This window comes from Barbatula barbatula (genome assembly GCF_947034865.1).
Source record: "Barbatula barbatula genome assembly, chromosome: 2".
In the NCBI taxonomy this organism is placed as follows: domain Eukaryota; kingdom Metazoa; phylum Chordata; class Actinopteri; order Cypriniformes; family Nemacheilidae; genus Barbatula; species Barbatula barbatula.
Window position 1 is genome coordinate 14598567 of NC_136767.1, and position 23056 is coordinate 14621622.

At 38.3% G+C, this 23056-nt stretch overlaps 3 protein-coding genes across 12 annotated transcripts; 2 read left to right on the plus strand and 1 right to left on the minus strand.

Moving 5' to 3' along the window:
• The first annotated feature begins 483 nt into the window (after positions 1-483).
• pias2 (protein inhibitor of activated STAT, 2) lies at positions 484-10931 on the plus strand. 10 transcript variants are annotated; one of them, XM_079472682.1, is made up of 15 exons: positions 487-875; positions 1407-1493; positions 2346-2799; positions 5298-5385; positions 5469-5519; positions 5596-5686; positions 5871-6005; positions 6102-6207; positions 6419-6492; positions 6594-6754; positions 7199-7332; positions 7536-7698; positions 9123-9262; positions 9358-9395; positions 9532-10931. In XM_079472682.1, the coding sequence occupies exons 3-15, from the start codon at positions 2349-2351 to the stop codon at positions 9712-9714; spliced, it is 1815 nt and encodes a 604-aa protein (XP_079328808.1). In that variant the 5' UTR covers positions 487-875; positions 1407-1493; positions 2346-2348; the 3' UTR covers positions 9715-10931. The 10 variants fall into 10 exon arrangements, with proteins under 10 accessions (XP_079328809.1, XP_079328808.1, XP_079328812.1 ...); XM_079472686.1 differs by having other exon boundaries at positions 9535-10931; XM_079472684.1 differs by having other exon boundaries at positions 487-545.
• On the minus strand, positions 10088-17104 carry eef2l2 (eukaryotic translation elongation factor 2, like 2). Its single transcript, XM_079472647.1, has 15 exons — positions 16966-17104; positions 15848-16062; positions 15487-15668; positions 15081-15292; positions 14790-14977; positions 14084-14189; positions 13885-13998; positions 13585-13723; positions 13309-13504; positions 12961-13219; positions 12779-12886; positions 12357-12710; positions 12068-12250; positions 11861-11993; positions 10088-11344 (listed from the first exon to the last, which is right to left on the minus strand). Exons 1-15 carry the CDS (start codon positions 16966-16968, stop codon positions 11151-11153), a joined length of 2586 nt encoding a protein of 861 aa, XP_079328773.1. The 5' UTR covers positions 16969-17104; the 3' UTR covers positions 10088-11150.
• fancg (FA complementation group G) lies at positions 17021-22971 on the plus strand. The gene is made up of 14 exons (XM_079472661.1): positions 17021-17652; positions 17748-17832; positions 17926-18051; positions 18150-18340; positions 18439-18580; positions 18765-18895; positions 19137-19283; positions 19973-20127; positions 20245-20311; positions 20403-20734; positions 21196-21236; positions 21376-21543; positions 21687-21801; positions 22259-22971. Exons 1-14 carry the CDS (start codon positions 17584-17586, stop codon positions 22356-22358), a joined length of 1869 nt encoding a protein of 622 aa, XP_079328787.1. The 5' UTR covers positions 17021-17583; the 3' UTR covers positions 22359-22971.
• Positions 22972-23056: the final 85 nt, after the last annotated feature.

The following is a 23056-nucleotide window of genomic DNA, read 5'->3' on the forward strand; positions in this document are numbered from 1 at the left end:
TTCATACTTACCATCCTTCTATAGCTTCCTAAATAAAGCTGTTGAAAGGAAGACCTGCATGTTCAACTGTAGATCTCTACACCATTAGGGGGAAACAGAGAGGGAAAGCTTATTTATAGGCACTTAGCCCCACCTGCTGGACGATAAATCCTAAATGTTTAAACTTCTGAATGTCAAGCAGTTATTAATAATGGCATGGGACATCCATGTTGCAAGAATACATCATCTAAACAAAATCCATGATGTATCCTCATTGTTTTATTTTGCTGATGGGGCACCACACAGCAACGCTTAAATGTAAAACAGTGTATGTAAGTATTTATGTATGCAAGTGTATGTACAAGTACAACTATATGCTTTTGAGCATAGCGAGATATTTAGGGGTAAAAATCATGTAAACAATTATATATTACTAAACCAAAAGTTACAATTATTTTTGAGTTACGTTACGACCCCTTTAACCCGTTTCGTGTCACGTGACCCGACATCGCCGGACTTGGCAGGATGAGCGCAGCCAGAAAATGGCGGATATTGAGGAGTTACGGGTAGGCGAAAGTGTCATGATAGCTGGCTACTTCTTTGCGTCTTTTACATTCTGAATATATTTTACAGTTGCCGTATCGTACATTTTCGGCCGGTTCGGTGCCCGTTGTTTAGTGTAATAATAATCCAGTCAGAAATGTCCCATCACTCTTTAGACTGAAAGTTGTTAGCCTGCTAGCTACCAACTAGCTGCTCTTTTAGCTCTGAAGCTGCAACACAAACATTGAAGATTGGCTTCTACGTGTCACTGAGACTGCTCTTATATTCCTCTTTCAATGCATGAAAGTGCTTTATTGTAATACCTAACTGAGCTTGACAACCGTTCGCAGCAGGTAACAAGTTTTCACCTTATAATTTCTTCACTGCTTGATTTGTTTTGGCTGGTCTTTTGTTAGCTAGCGTCCGACCAGACAGCACTGTAAACACGTTTGTACCCACACGGGTGTAGTATTGTTATATGCAGTGTACACTCGTTTTTCATGCAAATGTAGCACTTTTATATAAACTCTAAAATGAGGCATGTTGTTTACAATTCAGCGAAGACCAAATTGATTATGGAACATTTCTCTCCAGACGACGAGGATGTCAATGCAATGTCTTTCTACAATGCAAAACAATGCATAGCATGTCAGCTGAAAAAACTCCTGTTTGTGTTTGTGTCCTGTTATTGTACATGCATATACACGAGTGAGTTATGTTGTATTATAAAAGTTCTAGTAAGCTGTCCAGAAACACCACACTTATTTGAATCCAACTTTTACAAATCATTCACCTAATTCTTCTCGGGTTCAACATCTGTTTTGTCCTTTGTGATACTCACAATGTTTATCTAATGGGTCTTGGAATTATTCTCAACATTTTAGATGCATTTCGGTCACATTTGTTAAGGATTTTTAAAGAAAAAAGGATTAACACCTAAGAACAACCAAGCATGGACCGTATAATGAAGGGTCAGTTGAGATTTTCTTATTTCTCTGGGGTTTCTGTCTGACATGGGAATTTGGGTGGGTTGTCGCCACACTTCTAGCATACATGTTGACGGAAGAACCTGCTTGCACATGAAACCCCGGTTTCTTTAAAAATCACCATTCTATGTCATGTTGATTATCAATACACTGATATTTTTTGGTTATTTTTATCAATTGGGCAATTCCATGCAAATGTCAACCCTTAGGACACAAAAGTCACGTTTTACCACATGTTTTCACCATACTGATGTCAGTATTTGGTGGTTTAAGTACCCATGTGAATCAGCCTCTAAGGTTTTTTAGCATTTTTGGTTTATAGTCAACTAAATGAATTGTCAAATCCATAACGGTCCTTATTCGTCATAAATGAAAATGTTAAGTTCTTCAAAGAGCCAAGCTTTCTTAATTTGTCGATATTGTTGCTTCTTGTTTGCTCATTTTATTAAGAGAAATCCTACAACGTGTAGTCTCTCGAAAACATGCATCCTTTTTTGTCACATGCATAACGCATAAATCTTTCCCTTTTTTAAATTAGACAACTCATGTATAGACTAATATGTCTCTGATGTCTCGACTCTATCAAAAGTGGTTTGGTTAAATATAAACAGACGCTTGTTCTATCAGTAGAAAATGCATTTTTATTTCTAGTTTTGACTGAAAATGTCACATCCATAACACTGGAATTGCCCACATGCAGAACTTTTCAACATGGCATAGGTGATAATTCTTCTAATCTCTGTGGGAACATTTTTTATTTGTTTGACCAGCTTGCTTGATTGTCATGTTCTGGGATCTTGTACTCTGTTTTATGACCTGTTTGGATTTGTTTTGCAGAATATGATATCAAGTTTCCGTGTGTCAGAGCTCCAGGTACTGTTAGGTTTTGCTGGAAGGAATAAGAGCGGCCGCAAGCATGAACTTTTGCTGAGGGCTTTGTATTTACTGAGGAGTGGTTGTAGTCCTGCCGTGCAGATCAAGATTAAGGAACTTTATCGTCGGAGATACCCCAGGACATCTGATGGTCTTGCAGACTTGGTAGCTCTTAAGTCGAGCATTAAATCCTATTTTCAAGCAGACAACGGCGCCACGGTTGTAGACTCAGATCTTCCTTCTCACATAGCCCATTCGGACCAGGTGAGCTGTGAATCACCCCTCTTTCATGAATCAAAGCCCATGATGAATATGCAGCAGCCCACATCACTTATGGCGCCCGTCCATCCGGACGTACAGATGAAGTCCCTTCCGTTTTATGATGTGCTGGATGTCTTGATTAAACCTTCAAGTTTAGGTAATTTTATTACAAATTCTTAGTTTTTCCAGTGTTACACGGTGTGCATTATGAATATTAAAGAGACCTTTAAGTTGTTACAAAACTTTATTTGTTTCTTTGTTTTAATGAACACAGAACATGTTTTGAAGAATGTGGAATACCAAACAGTTCTCGGGCACCATTGAATACTATGGTAGTCAATGGTGGCCAAAAATCTGTGGTTTCAAACATTCTTCCAAATGTCTTTCTCTGTGTTCAGCAGAACAACAAACTTTATTCACATTTGGAACAACTTGACGGTGATTAAATTAGGGGTCGACCGATTATCGCCCTGGCAGATTATTGATGTCAATAATAAGCATTTTTTTGATTTTCCAGGGCTCTAGACAAATTTTTCCCACTTTCCCACTCAGTTGGTCGCACCAACTTTAAATTTGGTTGCACCCAAAATGACCTTGCATTATGAACTCAGTTGATAAATCGTTCTGTTAATTTGTCAGTCATTCTTTTAAAATCGTTGGCTATAGACCGCTTCATATTTGTGCTTTAACTCTTGTGTTTTATTATCTATGCACGGCGTGCTTGTACGGAGGGGCACATTGATCCTGATTGGTTAACAGGCAGGGTTTTTCCGGAGTCAAAAAAGAGTCTTTGATGGTGGGTGACGACCATCTTAAAAGTTCCCTACCCAATAAATCCAAAATAAATGCAAAGAAACCTTGTATTTGTTATTTTATACAGTTGTTAGGTTTTATAACTTCTTTCAAGTTATGAATCGGCTATGAACTGATCAGACACAAATTTCACTCTTCACAATCCTCATTTATTGCCCACTTTGCAAAAATCTGTAATTTTGCCACTGGCCTTCATTTGCCAGAACTTATTTTTAATTTGATTATTTTTATTTTTACCACATTAAATTAAATTAGCTATATAGTTCAAAACTCAAAAGTAACTCAGAACTAAATTATTATATATATACTTTATATAACATACATTGTAACTAAATTATACAGAATGAGGTCAAATGCACACTTTAGTTTGGAGACCAAGAGAGTGCAGGAGCTCTCTGCTCGCTCTTTCCTGCACTTATCACAAACCCGACATTCACCATTAAAAAAATATATTGAATGTTAAATAAAATCTTTGGTGGGGCAAACATTTGTTTTATGCACTGACACCCGCAAGCGACCCTGTTAAAATTAAGCACTTACGCTATACATTTTTTTCACATTTGCTACCATTTTATTGACATCGGTCATTTTCAAAGCGGATTTGCCGATAAATTTATTTATTTTTGAAAATATACATTTGGCACTAATGGAGCCTCCTCTGTTGTAACGCCACTCTCTGGCCTAGAGCAATGCATATCAAAAAGGCGGGTATTAAAATACTACACTAAGGCTCAGCAGTCAGCACAAAATATATAAATCCTTAATCATAACTTCTGTCAGTTAACAGAATCATCTTTAATCATCTTAAAGACATAAAGTACATAATTCATCTTCATCAGCGTTTTACAGAAACTATGATCCATGCACAATCAAATACGATTTATTTGTTACTATATAAATGTAAGTTTTGCCAGATTGCTACATAATATTTACATGCTCTGTTCACGTGAGCTCGTAGCATTAGGACAGCATCAACTATCCACATAGTTCGGTAGCCTCCAAGCCTCACTGTGGGTGAATCAACCATGCTCAGTCACTTTCCACTCATCGGTTCTCTCAATCCAACGTGTAGAAAAGAAACGGCTATCGGTTCAGTGTACATTGGTTCTTGAGAACCGCTCTAGCAGTGGCACGAACATAAACGGCGCTGCAGATCGGGGGTAACAGTAATAAGGCAGCAATAACGTACTAAACATATTTCCAATGTGTTTTATAGTATCACACATCTGATGTTTGATTAAACATCTGACTAAAATCTTTTTATTTGCTTTAGAATTACATGCATGCGCAGTATCATAGGTTCTCAAGTGAACGTGTCTGAAGGAAATGGCTCTCGGTTCAGCGAATAAAGCTCACTATCAGCTGCTTGTGCTCATTAGTTCCCTCTTCACCCACTTCATTTCAGAACTGTGACTAACTGAATTAATATAATGGTTTATTTAGAGTCAGAGGGACTGTCAGAAAAAAAAGACGATCTTCAGTTATTTTTGGTCATACAAATAAGACTAATACATGATTCGAAACTGTGATTTGTCTACTTTTATTTGTGTGTACGCATTATCTACAAAATGTTTTGCTTTTGTATTAAAATGAAAATACACAGGCTGCGCTTTCAGCCGTCTCTGAAACTTGATCTGTAATAAACAATGTCGACATCGGCCCTAAAAAACACATATCAGTCGACCCCTAGATTAAATGATCAAAGAATTTTCATTTTTGGGTGAACTATCCCTTTAAACAGGGATTTATATTGAGCCATGCATTTCTAAAAAGACTGTTCTCTAAAGGGAGTTTGGTTATAAGTAGGGCGGAGTAGTCACATGGGTGTTTTATGTTTTAAAGGGGCCTGTGCTACTCAGAGGTTTTATCAGGAGAAATACTTTATATTTGCTCTGACTCCACAGCAAGTGAGAGAAGTTTGCATTTCTCGGTAAGAACTTTGACTTTAATAAAAAAAATATGAATCTGCTCCTTGTAAGCCTTGGTTAAATTTGTTCTTATTGTTTTACATAGGGACTTTCTCCCAGGTGGCAGAAGAGACTACATGGTTCAAATCCAACTTCGGTAAGAACCAAAAGAATGTTCTGTATTATTTTTGCAGGTCTCAAATTGGATTTAAATCGCTTCTTTTATATACTAGGTTTTGCCTGTCAGAGACCAGCTGTCCACAAGAGGACAACTTCCCAAACAGCCTGTGCATCAAAGTCAATGGGAAATTGTTTCCTCTCCCTGTACGTAGTCCTGTTGTAACTAAACTTCAGTAAGCCTGTTTCATGTTTTTCCAACCTAAAATAGCATCCGAATAACATTGCACACACTTAACAGGATTAACACGTAATAGCAAAACATTAGACATTTAATCTTGCTGTTGTTATTGCGTTCAGATATAATTGATATGATATGGTTTTCACACAGGGTTTTGCACCTCCCCCTAAAAATGGTGTGGAGCAAAAAAGACCAGGCAAACCCCTAAACATCACATCGCTGGTCAGGTTATCATCCGCTGTACCCAATCAAATATCCGTCACGTGGGCACCTGATATAGGAAAGGTTTGTGCAGTGCAGGTTGTCCCTCTTTTTCAGGCACACCTTCCAATGTCAGTTTTATCCGTCGAATGTCTTTTTTAAGTCTTTTGTTTTCTGTAGACGTACTCCATGTCGGTCTACTTGGTGCGGCAGCTGACCTCTCCACTGTTACTGCAGAGATTGAGAATGAAGGGCATCAGGAACCCTGACCACTCTAGAGCTTTAAGTAAAGAAACTTTTTATTTTTCAGTAGAGAGAAAAGCCCTTATCTTTTTTGCTAATATGAACATGATCAGAAAGAAAACCTTTCCGTAATCTTTTTGTAAAATCATTATGTGTGCCTTGAATTCTAGAACATGTTCCTTCTCAGCGTTTGTAAGATTAAAAAATCGTCTGAATGGATTTACTAAATCCACACTCACTTTTTTTTATAACAGTTAAAGAAAAGCTTACTGCAGACCCTGACAGTGAAGTCGCCACAACCAGTTTACGAGTCTCACTTATGTGCCCAGTAAGTCGTCACTTTAAATCTGACGTAGTGTTTTTTATTTAGTGTTGGTTTGTGTTAAGGGTGTTGTTTTGCATAACTTAATAGTTTCATCCTTTGCGTAGCTTGGCAAGATGCGCCTTACAGTGCCCTGTCGAGCTTTTACTTGTTCGCACCTGCAGTGCTTTGATGCTGCTCTATACCTGCAAATGAATGAGAAGAAGCCCACCTGGATCTGTCCCGTCTGTGACAAGAAGGCCACATACGAGAGTTTAATTATAGATGGGTGAGTTTTCACTCTGGTTAAAAGGGACTATGTCCACTCTAATAACAGTACATACTTGAATTTATTTAGTTTTATAGAGAGTTTTATGAATATAGACTTCAAAGTTATTCTTTAAAGTGGTAGTTCACCCAAAAAAATTCTTGCACAGAACACAAAAGAAGATATTTTTAAGAATGTTGTTAACTGCCCCCAATCACTTACATTGGTTTTGTTTCCATACAATAAAAGTGAATGGGTGCCAGCACTGTTCGGTTAGCAACTTTCTCCAAAATATCTTCTCTGTTCTGTGGAAGAAAGAAAGTCATAAAGGTTTTAAATGACAAGAACTTATGACCGAATACATTTTTTTAGGTGAACTATCCCTTTAACTTAAGCTCATTTTGAACTAGGGTTAAAGCACCGGAAAAGCCATTTAGAATAAACTATGCACTTTTTACTCTTTAGGCTCTTTATGGAAATACTCAACGACTGCACAGATGTTGATGAAATCAAGTTTCAAGAGGATGGAACTTGGTGTCCAATGAGACCGAAGAAGGAGGCCTTAAAGGTGTCATCCCCATGTATCCCAAAAATCGATTGTAAGTTTGATACAGTACTGAAAATGACTCATTCAAACTAAATTCTAATTTTGTTCTTGTTGCTAATGACAGAATGTTGGGGAATCTGTCCTGATATTTCTTTCTGTTAAGTTACTGTTAAGCAAATCGTACGTCTCTGTGAACTCATGTATTTGATTGTAAGTTTTCTTTCCTTTTCTTTTTAAATCATTCATGACTCTCAGGTGCTGTCCCAGTGCGACAGAGTGCAGTGGGGCCCAGCAGTACAAAAAAAGCAGACATTATCGACCTGACGTTAGAGAGCTCGTCTGATGATGACGAGAGCGATCCTCCTTTAAAAAAGCGTTGTGTATATTTGTCAAAAGCTGAGGAGATCCACAGCAAAGGGTTTGTAGACATTCGTTCATTACAGATAAGCCCAATTTACGTAAATGTCTTGCCAAAAGTTGATTTACTGTTCCACTTTCCAAATAACATAAGTGCCGTTAGTTACTACAGTATCTCACAGAAGTGAGTACACCCCTCACATTTTAGTAAATATTTTATTATCTTTTCATGTGACAACACTGAAGAAATGACACTTTGCTACAGTGTAAAGTAGTGAGTGTACAGCTTGTATTACAGTGTAAATTTGCTGTCCCTTCAAAATTACTTAAATTTACTTTAATGTCTAAGCCGCTGTCAACACAAGTGAGTACACCCCAAAGTGAAAATGTCCAAATTGGGCCAAAGTGTCAATATTTTGTGTGGCCACCATTATTTTCCAGCACTGCCTTAACCCTCTTGGACATGGAGTTCCACTGGAGTCCTCTTTCACTCCTCCATGACGACATCAAAGAGCTGGTGGATGTTAGAGACCATGTGCTCCTCCACCATCCGGCTGAGGATGCCCCACAGATGCTTAATAGGGTTTAGGTCCGGAGATATGCTTGGCCAGTCTATCACCTTTACCTTCAGCTTCTTTAGCAGGGCAGTGGTCGACTTGGAGGCGTGTTATCATGTTGCAATACTATCCTGCGGCTCAGCCTCCGAAGGGAGGGGATCATGCTCTGCTTCAGTACGTCACAGTACATTCTCGCATTCACGGTTCCCACTATGAACTGTAGCACCCCAGTGCGGGCAGAACTCATGCAGCCACAGACCATGACACTCCCACCACCATGCTTGACTGTAGGCAAGACACACTTGTCTTTGTAATCCTCACCTGGTTGCCGCCACACACGCTTGACACCATCTGAACCAAAGAAGTCTTGGTCTCATCAGACCACTGGATATGGTTCCAGTAATCCATATCCTTAGTCTGCTTGTCTTCAGCAAACTGTTTGCTTGCTTTCTTGTTCATCATCTTTAAAAGAGGCTCTCTCTGGAACATGATGTGATGCTGAGAATGTGCACTCAACTTCTTTGGTCGACCATGGCGAGCCCTGTTCTGAGTGGAACCTGTTCTGTTAAAGCGCTGTATGGTCTTGGCCACCGCTCTGCAGCTCACTTTCAGGGTCTTTGCAATCTTCTTATAGCCTAGGCCAGCTTTATGTAGAGCAACAATTGGCTAAATGGCTATTTGGGCCCAATTTGGACATTTGCACTTAGGTGTGTACTCACTTTTGTTGCAAGTGATTTAGACATTAATGGCTATTTTGAGGGGACAGCAAATTTTCACTGTTATACAAACCGTACACTACTTTGTGTTCTGTACACAACTGTTTAGTGTTGTCACATGAAAATATAGAATCAAATATTTACAAAAATGTCAGGGGTGTTCTTTTGTGAGAAACTGTATGTTGTTTTAATACTTAAATTTTTTATTTTAGGGTTTTGACTTATCAGCCATCAACTGTTCGTGTGCCAAATGTCCAGTCACTGGACACCTCATACCTGACCTCCTCAATAGCAGATTACTCGGTTCCATTCCACCATTCAACCTTATCCACTATTCCCACAGATATGCAAAGTATGTGTCTATCTTATCTTCCATCCAGTTAGATGGGCTCTTGATCATCCTCATGGTTCAACATTAACGTTTTTCTCATATTTGCTTCCCAAAAGGTCTTGATTTATTTTCTCTGATTCAAGGGGACCCCCAGGTATGCATGAGTTATTGTTGCATAGAATGTTTAGTTTGAATTGCGTTGTCAGTACATGTTCTTCCATTATTTGATTGGCTTCATACAGATCTTACGTTTGAGCAACATGACAATTAAGTTTGTCTGTTTTTTTCAGCAGCATTACCGGCCCCCCATATTTTTAGACAGCCTTTCCAGCAGCCTTCAGGGTGCCAGCACCAGCCTGGTTTCCTCTTCAGCTCCGTATGAGACGGCGACTCATAGCAGCGGCTCAAGTCACGAGACTGGGGTCATCACCGGAGGATCTTCAGGCCTTTCAGACATTATATCCTTAGACTGAATCATTTGGGTACTTTTGTATTGGCCAGAATTAAACCAGTCACCAAAAAAACGACCCTTTGAATCGAGTAAGCTAAGCTACATTTTTTATATCGGACTGAGAATTGCTCAGACAAGGACCTAGAAGGACTGCAGTGAAAATCTCTGAGGAATATGACTGCATCGGCAGTGATGCTTTTTTTAATGCAGCCCTGACACAAGCTGTTTCTCACACAATTAATTACAATTACACAATAAAGACTCCCATCCATTAGCTTTTTGATTTGAGGAATAGAGCAGAGCAAACAGGGAAAAAATGAGCGGACTGGAAATGTTGGGCATCCAGAGACAGCTCTGTTGTGTGTGTTGTGTCTGCAGAAACAAATGCAGATTTTCAGCGGCAGCTTATTTTATTTTGTCCTATTCAATTTCAACAGTGCAATTCTTTTTGTTAACATTTCAGACTTTGTTTGCAGCAATAAAAACCTGTTGTATGTTATGTAAAGTTTACTCGTTAACTTGTGTAATATGAAGGCAAGTGTTAGTTTTGTAACAGCATTACTTTTTTAGTTTTGGATTTTTAAAAGTTTCTGATTTAATTATTTAAAGGCCATCAGATTCTAGGTTCCTGGAAGCCGTATGCCCATTTTGAATTTGTGTTTTTATGTTGAAGTCTTTTGTTTTTTTGCATAATGTCATCATGAGTTAAAATTAAATTTTCTATGATTTGTTTAGATTAGCTCATTTCACTCTGTTAGCATTCTCAACCCATTCATTGAATTTATAAAATTACGCCTCAAAGTTTATAGTTTTGTTATGGGGTGGGTTCAGCACAATACACATTTTTTGCTAATGGTTATTTACTTAATTGAATATTTACTTCGGTTGAATTAATCTCGCATATAGTACTACTGGATGGGAGCCATACTATATACTGTGTTATTTAGGCAAAATCTGTCTTTACAAAGCATGTCAATTACACATGTAGCAATTCGCATATGTTTCATAAATTGTATGTACTATTTTGAACCAAGGAATCTCATTTTACATTGTAAAAAAGAACATTGATATTCTGTAAATGTTGATACAGTGCTTTATTTCCACTCCTAGCCAGGGAGTTCATATAATGGATATATCACTCCATAGATGGAGGATGCGGTACTTATGACATATACACCAATCCCCAGTGATTAGATCATTATTTCATGTTCATCTGAAAATATATATTTTTTAATGATTTCCAAGGTGCATATTTTTGTAGCCTTACTGAATTGCCTGTATTTTTCTATTACATTGGGAAACATTCACAAACGTCTAACGTGCTTGGATTTTATTTCCTGCAGACTCTGCAGCTTTGAAAATTGACATTAAGCTCTAGTGATGTTTTGTGTAAACATTATTCCAATCATCACTGACGTTATTTAACATTGTAAAATTAATAACACAATCCAGAGAAAATTATAGTTTGTCCAGGAAGTTGTCCAATGCCGGGATTCCCTCCTTCAGACCTTTACGCTTACGGGTATCTGCGACAATTTGGGCAGGTTTGCTGTTAACGTCATAGGGATCACCTGGCAAAATCTGCCAGTGATCAAACACACACTGAGGAAATGCTTGACCACCTGTGTTAGACCTCAGGTCTGCTGTAAAACCTGTACGGGAAACAAAAAATCTAAATCAAACGGACTCTTTGTTTTAAATGTACAAATCTGACCCTGGACAACAAAACTTATGTGTCAAGTTTTTCACAATTGAGGTTTTTACATCATGGAATAATTAAGCCTTCCATTGATCTATGGTTTGTAAGGATTGGATAATATTTGTACCAAAATATAACTATTTAAAACTCTGTAATCTGAGGGTACAAAATAAATCTATACTGAGAAAATCGTCTTTAAAGTTGTCCAAATAAAATCCTTAGCATAGCAAACTACTCACAAAGCTTTAAAATATTCATGGTAGGAAATGTACAAAATATCTTTACTTAATATCCTATAGAATTTTGGCATAAAAGAAACATCTATAATTTTGACCCATACAATGTTTTTCTGGCTATTGCCACAAATATTCCCGTGCTACTTAAAACCAGGCTCACAAGTGGGTTTATTGAATTTAAAAATGACACATTTCATCATTTTAGACAAAGATCTTTTAAAGAATAAGCTTACCAAATGATTCATTTACAGGCATGTATGCCTTCACAACAAATATAGGTGTCCCAGCAACTTGAGCCTCCTCAAAGACATGACCTCTTTTTCTGTTCAGCACACTGTAGACACCACCAACAACCTGCTCAGGACACTGAAAGGGCAAAGAAAATGTTTCAGTACCATCAATATTTAAATTGTATTTCTGTTCAAAGAAGTCTCATATACCTGAATCTCGACCAGGTAAATGGGTTCCATGAGTCTTGGCTGTGCGGTGAGCACAGAAGCATACAGAACTCGACGGGCTGTGGGAATGATCTGACCGCCACCTCTGTGGATAGCATCGGCATGAAGGGTGACATCATGAATGTCAAATCGAACTGCTCTCATGTTCTCTTCACACAGTGCACCCTGGTGAGTTAACACAAAAAATTTAATCTTCAAAAACTTGTAATAAAGTGGATCATAATCTATGAACTATGTAGAAATGTCCTATTAATTACAATACCATACTCACTTCTTTAGTTGCCCACTGGAAACCAGCCACCGCGCTGTCCTTAATCTCATTCAGATACTGAACTCCCTTTGTGACATCCACCATGAGGTTGGGTCCCGTGCCATCGGGTCCGAAGGACCAGATCTTACGGGCCTCGGTAACGTCCCACTCATATTTTTCAGTCAGGTAGCGTGCTCTTAGTTTGAGGTCCTGCCTTGAGGACACGTCACCCTTATCGATGTCCTCAGCCAAGCCGTCTGGGAAAGGTCGAGCTTTCATGTATAGGCGATTGTGCTTGTTGGGGGACTTGGACAAGCAAACCTGGTCCGATTCCTCGCTGACTGTTTCCCGATATGACACGACTGGGTCTGATTTCTGTAAAAAATTAGCTTTTAGCGGGAACACCAGCACTCATCAGTGAGGTCATCAAAACCCTACTTTACCTTCAGAGGGATGCAAGCATGATCTTCTTCTAGATCTTTTAGGCAAATTTCCAAATGCAACTCCCCTGCACCTGCAACTATATGCTCCCCAGATTCTTCAATGATACACTAGCAAAAGGCAAGTAATGTTAAAAAGCACACATTTATATTAGTTATAGGCTAACCCACCCAAGGTATATTACCTGAACCATGGGATCAGACTTAGCCAGTCGTTTCAGCCCTTCCACCAGCTTCGGCAAATCAGCTGGGTTCTTGGCCTCCACAGCAACTCTCACCACAGGACTAACGCTGAACTTCATGACACGCAGGTTGTGAGCATTTTCAAAGGTGGTAATGGTGCCAGTCTTAATCAGGTACTGATCGACCCCAACCAAGCCGACAATGTTGCCGCATGGCACATCTTCAATGGGCTCCACATAACGACCCATCATCAGAATAGTTCTGAGGAGAACATAGCGAGATTATTAATGATCATATGATCAAACCACAAAATTGGATTTGCTAATCTAGTTTAATTGATGGCAGCAAACCTTTGGATTGGTTTTATGTACAAGTCTTCTTTCTTTCCTGGTGTGAAGTTTGGGCCCATGATGCGCACCTTCTGCCCCGTAGAAACAACACCGGAGAAGACACGGCCGAAAGCATAGAATCTACCCTTGTCAGTGGTTGGCACCATCTTGGAGATGTACATCACGAGAGGAGCTTTGGGATCGCAGTTCTTTATACCTGAAAGGTCAGAGGAGATTGACCAAAGGTGCCAACATGGCAACATTGAAGTGTGAACACTTTGCAATGTTAGGACTAACCCATAGCGGCTTCATCATCTCCAGGGCCCTCGTAAAGCAGTTCACAGCGGTACCTCTGGGCTGTAATAGGAGACGGAAGATGGATGGTAATCATCTGCAGTAGAGCATCACCTGCAGGCAACCAACGGCGCATCACAGCCTGAAAACAGGACAATAATAGGTCAGTTACAACAGGACCGACTTGTTTTCTCTTTGGATTTCAGAATTAAGGAAGATCATTAAAAAGCGATTATTTAGAGAGGCTTAAGCTATTTTATGACTTCTTTCATGGTAAGTGCAAGTTATTTTGGGTGGTTCTACCTTAAGTAAAGGTTTTCCCTCCTTTTCTTTGTCGTCAGCATCAAGTTTTACTTCAAGCTTCTCAATCAATATCTGGCTCTCTTCTTTCTTAAAGTTCATAATGGCATCAAAAACCTGTGGACGAAGTTAAGATGGAATATTTTTTTTTTATTCAGTGTCTGCTAATGAGGTATTACCAAGATCTGATATCAACACACACCTTAAAGATTGGATCCAGGACCAGCTGGCAGAAAGTACGTGGCAGCTTTTTGCCATCTGCATCAGTTGCTGATTTGCTGAATTTTCCACAGGAAGGATCAAAGTACCTGAAAAAGATGACTTAAGGTTAAAAGGACGATTTAATTTACATAGAAATGATTTATACTTGATGTCACATTCGTAAATTGTATCTTCTACCATCTACAGCTGTGACCAAAAGTATTGGCAGTAACAGTACAAAGTTTGCTGCTTCTGTATTTGTAATTGTTTTTCCACATGTTTCAATGGTATACTGGATATCTTAAATTAGCATATCTTAAAGTTAAGGTTAAGGTTTGAAGGCGTTTATTGGCATAACATAATATTTGCAAAGAATCAATATTTACAGTGTTGGGCCTTGTTTTTCATAATCTCTGAGCATGACCATCATTTCTTTCCTTATTAGTGCTCTGAGGTGATAAAAAAGCTTCTGCTTGTCCACTCACATTTTGAGGACTGACCAGGTTCTCTATATGGGATTGACATCTGGGCAGTTTCTTTTTTTAGCAATTATTTAAATGCATCGGATCACTCTGCCTAATAATCTCCAAACAACGTGAATGAACACCACAACAGTTTAAGCAGAAACTTGGCAAAACACAGCATTTATGTTACTGCCAATACATTTGGCCACGACTGTACTATTCTTTAGAATGCAAGATACTTACTTATCTCCCCAAAGTTTTTTCATCATATCCTCCACTTTCTTAGCCCGTTCTGTCGGAGTAAAATCTGCTTTTTTCTTATCTCCTTTGGCAGAAAACTTAGCCACATACATTTCAGCAAACTGCTTGAGAGTAAAAGCCCAGCCATGGAGGCCTGACCCAAATCCTACAGTCCCAACCACAGGATCCACCTAGGGTACACCCCAAAAGCAGAAATAACCTTCAGACTTTTCCATAAACTGTGGTAGTTCAAATCTCTCAAATGTGTAGATGTCAACTGGAATGATAAATTACCATAATGTTTCCCATTGGGCCATGTTCTCCTTCCCCGTAGGTTGAGATGATGACATTAACATTCTCCACGATCCGCTGGAAAGTTTGGAAAAGCTCATCGGGCTCTAGCTGTAGCTCAAGGAGGGCACGGTCCATCTTATTCATCATCAATACAGGCTTGATGCGCTCTGCAATGGCTTGACGCAAGACGGTCTCAGTCTGCACACACACACCTGTGGATAGAGCAAATCATAGATAATTTGGTCATTTTGTGCCTTAACTATTCATATTAATACATATATTACATACACAAAAACATCTAATACATGTCTGTGAATATATTGCATGCTTTACTTACTGAATGTTTGAATTTGATATTCTGAAATAAGAGTTTTTGAGGATAGTATGCATGCTAGCTTTGCCTTACCTGATACACAGTCTACCACTACGAGGGCACCATCTGTAACTCTAAGAGCAGCTGTCACCTCAGATGAGAAGTCAACGTGTCCTGGTGAGTCGATCAGGTTTATAAGAAATCCAGATCCATCCTTGCACTGCTTAATGAAGGCCAAGTCATTTTCATCAAGCTCATAATACAGAGAAATAGCTCTGTGGGGGGGGGGGGGGGGGGATACATGAAGTTTAAATGTGCACAATGTATTATTATGTATGCTTATTAACTATTCAATAATCCTGGTATTCGTTTGAACAAATTGATTTCAAATTAACTTCTACTACAGACGAGTAAATTATAATGTTATTTGAACTTTTAAAACAGGGGTACATACGTGGACTTTATGGTGATACATCTCTCCTGTTCATCTTTTCTGGTATCAGTGAATCTGGTCTCTCCTGCGCGAGCAGAAGCGATAATACCAGCTTTGCACACCAAGGAATCAGTCAGAGTAGATTTACCATGGTCCACATGGGCGATCACAGACATGTTCCTGATGTTGGACTGTTTGTCCATAATCTGCCTGATCTGGTCTATTGTGAAGTTCACCTGAGCAACAAAATCAAGTTTATCAAGTTTGTATACGGGAGTTTGTGTATGGGGCAATGCCATAACAAATGGATGCCTTCAGCTCAACGGATACTAAAAGTGACAGGATTTAACTTCTCAACACAGTGTAAATAATTCAAGTATGCCCAAAAACCCCACAGCAATGAAATAATGTGTTTAATGCTTAACAAATAATTGACTATTTAAAGTAGAGTACACTGAAGTTTCAGCATGTAACATAACTGCGTAGCTGCTGTGCCCTACAGCGTTTTCAGCACCATTTTAAAACGTGACACACTAAGCCAATAACAAGCTTGTCTGGACCGATAGGAAGTGCCGCGTTTCGACCATCAAAAATAATAAAACGCTTTATCTTTCTATTCATCCATCACCCTTCAGAGTCACGGTTGCGTGCGCACGAAACTTTAATACGCGCATAGACTGTTCTAGGCGTGAACGCGCTATTTATAACGACGTTATTCCAATATGCCCGTGTGTCTTGGGCCATATCCATTAAATAAGATCGCACTAACAGTGTTTAGCGTTTTTTGTCAGATAGCAAACTTAATGAATACGTGCCATGTTTATTACGCCCCTTCTTCGAATAGCTCAAAGTTACATGCGCGTCAATATTTCAGTGCGTCATTCCATAACCTGACGAGTTTATTATAGAGACGTATTTAAACGCTCAGCGTGAAATTCAAATTCAAGGTTTACATAAACGCGATAATCTTCTAGGCAGGTTGTCATTACGTCAATCACATCAGAATAACACAAGATTACATAAATGGCTGAATAAAGGCGGCGGTAAAGTCTTGAAAATCATTCAATATATAATAATAGTATATAATAGTTGAGTCGTTTTGATACATCCCGGCTGATTGTCGTGGTGAAATATCGTACCATTTTGGCGAATGCAGGTTTCCAAGTCTAGAACGGCCTCGTCTGCGGTCGGTGGTGCTCTCCGGTGGGGGTAAACAGAGAAAATGTGACGTAGAATCGTAGTTTAATGCTGCGACAGATATCGCTGCGTATGTGGAAGTAGTCAGATGTCCTCAGGTGACCTCAATACTAGACAGTGTAGAAGAAGATGTAGAAGAATGTAGAATGAATGCACTACTGGTCACGTTTATGTTATGTTAAATAAAAAATAATTAAAAACGTTTTACATTAGGCAGAAAAATAAAAACGGGTTGTAGAAAAGCCAAATTTTTTATCAATAAATATTTATCTTCAAATTTTGTTGGAGCGGCTATTGAATGAGTTTAATATTTTATTATTATACATTACTAAATCACAACTTTTCCGGAGATAACTTAGCGGTAATGTTCAGATTTCCAAAGTCAGACGTCATGTGTTTTCGTTATGTGTAATACATCCTCGGCAGCAGATGGCGCCCTACCATCAAACAGTTGCTTCAACACGCAGGAGGGAAATTCGAATTAGACATCGGACCCTGTTTATTAAACATCAGATTAGAAAAAATGGTTTTATTTCGGTTTTTAAAATCTGAATTTTGACATGTCTTTCACTCCGGCTTTAGTTGACAGATGGATTGAGGAGAATAACGCCATAATCGTCAGGTGGAAGGTAATGTTAGTGTAATAAATTGAATAATAATTGTTGTTAACACTCTAATGTTAACGTTAAGTTACCTTACGATCAAACACTCGTTTCCGTTTAAGCAATATGAACGAGGACTTCAACCAATGCACGATGTTCGGACACGATGCTATTCGGAAGTCGTTAAACTGCTTCAGAAAATGGAAGGTAACTGACTATCCTGTTATTTTTATGTTTTGATACATTGAAGTCAGTGTGTTACTTTGAGAAACGCATACGATCGCTTGTGCGTGTTCACAGGTATACCAGCAGCTACTGAACGACTCAAACTTGAAATGACAGTCTCATACAACACGTCTTTATTCTCTCTGGGTTTCACCCACCCAAGTGATATAGAGAAGAATCTCACCCGAACTTTATTAAGAGGTGACGCCCAACATGTACATGTTTCAATGTTTTTATATTCAGTAGGCTTTGCATTGTGGGTCATAATCTTGCTTTATGTTCATTATTCTTTTCTCCAGTGTTGGGTGCTGCTGGATCTCAGGTCCAAAGCTCTGGTCCATTTAAGTTATGGCAGGTTGTACTGCAGACTTTTGACACATCGGTTTATGCGCCGTATCTCCATAAGCTTCTTTTGGTCCAGTGGATGTTATGGCTAATGGAGGCACAGTTAGAGAGAATTGTTGCTCTTCTGACACAGACAAATCACAAGGTAGTTATACTTTTAAAAGGCTGAATGTGACAAGAATTCAGATAATGTGATTTTGGGACGCATATGGCTATATGGATGTCATTCTTGTGTCCTCCTAGGGAGAGCTTTTAGCACCTGTGAATCTACAGACAGAAATCAGAAACCTTGCACTGAGCATGGAGGAGGATTCCTTGCTAATGGTTGCCATGTCAGCAAGAGACCTCAAGGATCTTTTGCACATCTGTACTGTTATTGCTCATGGTACAGTATGTCTGAAGATATTACATAATATTACAAGTTTATATAAATATTCATAAATTATACACTGTACAACTTAAGTTACTTAAATATTTAATATACATTACTATAAAAGATAATGCTCTTATATTATCTTTATTCTTATTTAGTTGTCAAGACAAACAATGTGTTGCGTTTGTTCGTTTAGGAGTGGAACAAATGAGCAAGGAGAACTATTCTGAGGCCCTTGAGGCTTTTCAGGAGGCTAAAGACCGGCCAAGTCCCAGAAGACTCGTGGCACAGATCCACACTCTTACAGGCCAAAGTTTGTCTAAGCTGGTACAAAGCTGTTATACGATTTCCCCATCCATTTAAACCGTTACAATAGCAAGAAAGATTGAACTAAACAAACCTCTAGAAACTTTTTGAACACACACGTTCTGCCTCTGTCTCAGTTCATAGTGATGTAATTATAAGATTGTATGTTATAAATGATTGATTTGTTAGATCAAGATTTATTCTTTTTTTATCTTGAGTTCACTGGACACTCTTAATGTCTCTGTATTTTATGTCCTTGCAGGATCAACCCCATTGTGCTCTTCACTTTTATAGGAAGGCTGTGGAAGTTGACTTTTCTTGCCACAGTGCGATCTATCAAGGTGCACTGGTATTCAGACAGCTTGGTAATCCAAAAGCAGAAATAGAGGCGCTACGTCTTCTTTATTCTGTAAGTGGTCCTTTACACAAGGATGCTTCACATGGTTACCTTTAACTACAACGAATACATTCACACATTGGTATGTATAGTGTTGTTTTTAAAGGGATAGTTCACCCAAAAACTGTCATGAATTACTCACTCTCTAGTTGTTTCAAAACTCTATAAATGTCTTTTTTTGGTTGAACACAAGCATGTGATGGAGATGTAACACCTCTTACCATATTTGGAACATCAGGTTCCAAAGCAATTGTACTGACCGGTACGCTCCCCTTACTTGCGAATACATTTGGGCGGTCTGCTCAGTTATGACAAAAATCATAATCGCCATTATTTTGACCAATATTGAGATCCCGATAATTTAACACGATTACTCATTAACCTTTCAAACAACATAGTTGGCTTTTAAACTGTGAATCTAACTGAAAATAAATGTTAAGAGAAAGGTGCACTGTGTTCTTTATACTACAAGAAAAGAGAGGATACTTGCCAAATGGAATGCGCCACAACAATCATTTTACCTCGATTATTTTGTGTATGTTGTGTAATTGAGGAAGGCCAAAATTTACGATACGATAACGATACATTTTTTATTAATTGCACAGCCCTACTAATACATGCATGGGCAACTAACACACCAAAGACACGAATTCGTGCCATATGACTCATTTAAATAATCATATTTTTCTCTTTGTTTTCAGGCTGTACAGCGACAGTCTGATAAATGTCCATCTAGTGCTTTACTGGTCTCTCCAGATTTACTGCAGAGTGGGGAACATATTACCTTTATTAACAGAGTCCCCTCCCCCTCCCTGATTCTGTACACTTTGGCACACGCGTGTGTCCTCAATGACAGGCAAGTATACCAACAAGCGAATAAAGCATCTGCATTTTTCTGTACTCTGCCATACTGATATAACATGGCAAAGACATCTACTTATTTTCCTGTATTAATTAAGCCTGTCTCAATCAGTATTTCAGATGGTGTTGAGTATTATCTTGATCTCTTGGCATCATTCCAATTGGACAGCAAAGATCTTGTAAGTTTATAGAATGTGTTGCTAGTTCAAGCAACTTAAACAGTGTATCTAGTCATATGAGACTGATTCTCAAACTCCGACTGTATTGCAGGTACCTACAGGGGTTGGCACTTCTTTTCCCAGAATCCCAGTGGTCTATCTTGAAGCAGCATTTGCTTTGTTTAAAGCTCAGAAATATAGGGATGTTCTTGTGATCTGTGAGGAGGTCATTACCAGTACTTTAGACTTCATCCCTGAGAGACTGGTGCTTGAGCTGCCCATGGAAAATCAGCTTACAGGTGGACCAACAGCTGTGAGTCCAGCTTCTGATGCTGTGCTCGAAAATGTGGACTTTGTAATATGGGCTGGTGCAGCCCATCTTCTTCAAGCACAAACTCACTGGAAGCTGAAGGATACCAAAGAGGCAATTACAAATTTTACAAGGTACAAAATTATGAACGTTTATCTTTGCATTCATTCATTTAGCAGACGCTTTTATCCCAAGGAACTCACAAATAAGAAAGAATTCAAGGAAAGTTAAACTCAAAATCAAAATTGTGTTATATTTTACTTGCATGACGTTCAACATGTTTTAAGACCTCTTGGCGTCTTCCGAACACAAATAAAGATATTTTTGGTGACATCCGAGAGATTTCCAGGCCTCCTCATAGACATCACGGTTATAGTTGTTGTCAAGGTCCAGAAAAGTACTAAAGACATCATTAAATTGGTCCATCCTTGCATAGTGGCTCAATTGAATTTTTATGAAGAGACGAGAATACTTTATGTGCGAAAACAAACCAAAATAACTACTTTAATCCATATATTTATTATATAGATATTTCCATAACATTCTTTCAATTATATAACAATAGCGTTTATGTTGTTTTTTTCTTTCCTTTCAGGGCTATCATTCAAATGGTGAAGGTGTTTATTAAACAAAAAGGCAAGATTTTTTTTGTTTTAATATAAAAATGTATTATTGAATATGGGAGATGCAGTAAGGTTCTTTTTACTGGGGACGGGGTTATATTGCGTGTTGGTTTCATTGTCTCTTTACTCATATATTCTCGTCAAAACTACAGAATGGAAACAAAAGAATCTTGGAAACACTGAAGAAATGGTCAAAAGAATGTTGACTTTAGAAGCAGCAAAAGCACAATCACTAGCTGGAAGAGGGCTGTGCTTCCTGGAAAAGGGCCAATTAAAAGAGGCATTGAGAGATCTTCATCTCAGTCTCCAGATTTTCCCAGGTATGTAAAAACAGCTGGATCTGCTGTTACTTAAAGAAAATACTTTTTATAGTCAAGTGAACAAAGAGATTCAAAGGTACAATCATTATCTCATCTGTTTTACTTGCCGATTAAAAAATGCATCTGGAATCAAATTCCACTAGGTTGCAGGAAAACTGAAATGTGGCTTACTGAAGTCTTATGGAGGCTTGATCGCAGAGAAGAAGCTTCAGTACACTGGAGAGAGAGCTATAATACTACAGATACCACCAAGTCAAAGTAAGCTTTTGACAAGTCATATAGTTTACTTAAGTCACAATGTTTCTTATATCGTAAGTATCGTATCTATATACATAAATACATACATACATAGTATATGTATAGTATCTCACAGTAGTGAGTACACCACTCACATTTTCTTAAAAAAATACTTTATTATATAGTTTCTTGTGACAACACTGAAGAAATATAATTTTCACTTAAGGGTGTACTCACTTTTGTTGCCAGCGGTTTAGACATTATTAGCTGTGTGTTATTTTGAGGGGTCAGCTAATTTGCACTGTTATACAATCTGTACTCTCACTACTTTACATTGTAGCAAAGTGTCATTTCTTCAGTGTTGTCACGTGAAATGATATAAAAAATATTTACAAAAATGTGAGAGGTGTACTCACTTCTGTGAGATACTGTATATGGTATATAGATGAATGTTCAGTTCTTTATTTGTGTGTTTCAGAAACCTACCACTATATTTGCAAGCATGGCAAGATGATTCAGAAGACTTCAGTGGCCTTAAGAAGAAAATAGAGGAGCACATTCAAGCCAGCAATGTATAACATACGGAAAAAGAAGATGCTTTATACTATGTCACACCACACCCAAACAAGGACTCTTTTATAAAGCATCTTTTAATTTCTGTTTTATTCTGTAACTATGTAAGTTGCTTTTGTTAAATGCTTTGACATTTTAGTCCACCAGTGTCAGTCATATATGATTCCTTTCTTGATTTGAACTTTGGTTCAAGCATATCTCTTTGTTTGAATTGATTCATGTGTGCTTAAGTGTAAATCATCTATCACATTATTTATGATGAAAATACACACCATTCATAATCTTACATTTAAACTGATACATTAAAGGGGTTTCAAAGAAATCATTCAACATTGTAATATGTTTTGGTGCTTATAAATGCAAGTACAGTTATTATATAATATATCATCTTAATAATATTGACACTTATATTGTCATTCATCATCAGACTGGTTGGTTTCACTTATTTCACACTAAACATATTTTATGTTTTATGTTGGGTGTATTTTAGAGATTGACAAAATATTGGGCAACAAGGCCTTTTTGGCAACAGACTATTCAGTGGCATTTTGACACTTCTACTCAGCTGAGCAACAGTTTAATCAGATTGCCCGAGCCAATCCTAAAGAGACTATTCACAACGCAGCAGAAAATAGACCAATCATTGTGAAAGCTGAAAGCCACTCAGACCAATGATACTTAAGCTCTTGTGTGGTCACCACGC

Excerpts from the sequence above, each read along its gene's own strand:
- eef2l2 (XM_079472647.1), bottom strand. Across the intron at positions 14,978-15,080 it reads GCCCAATGGGAAACATTATG|GTGGATCCTGTGGTTGGGAC; the intron begins GTAATTTATCAT and ends GGTGTACCCTAG. Across the intron at positions 12,251-12,356 it reads TCCAGTGGGCAACTAAAGAA|GGTGCACTGTGTGAAGAGAA; the intron begins GTGAGTATGGTA and ends TTAACTCACCAG.
- fancg (XM_079472661.1), top strand. The coding sequence starts at position 17,584 with ATGTCTTTCACTCCGGCTTTAGTTGACAGATGGATTGAGGAGAATAAC. Across the intron at positions 17,653-17,747 it reads CCATAATCGTCAGGTGGAAG|CAATATGAACGAGGACTTCA; the intron begins GTAATGTTAGTG and ends TTTCCGTTTAAG. Across the intron at positions 18,581-18,764 it reads CTGTACTGTTATTGCTCATG|GAGTGGAACAAATGAGCAAG; the intron begins GTACAGTATGTC and ends TTGTTCGTTTAG.
- pias2 (XM_079472677.1), top strand. The coding sequence starts at position 522 with ATGGCGGATATTGAGGAGTTACGG. Across the intron at positions 546-2,345 it reads CGGATATTGAGGAGTTACGG|AATATGATATCAAGTTTCCG; the intron begins GTAGGCGAAAGT and ends TTTGTTTTGCAG. Across the intron at positions 9,263-9,357 it reads TATTCCCACAGATATGCAAA|GTCTTGATTTATTTTCTCTG; the intron begins GTATGTGTCTAT and ends GCTTCCCAAAAG.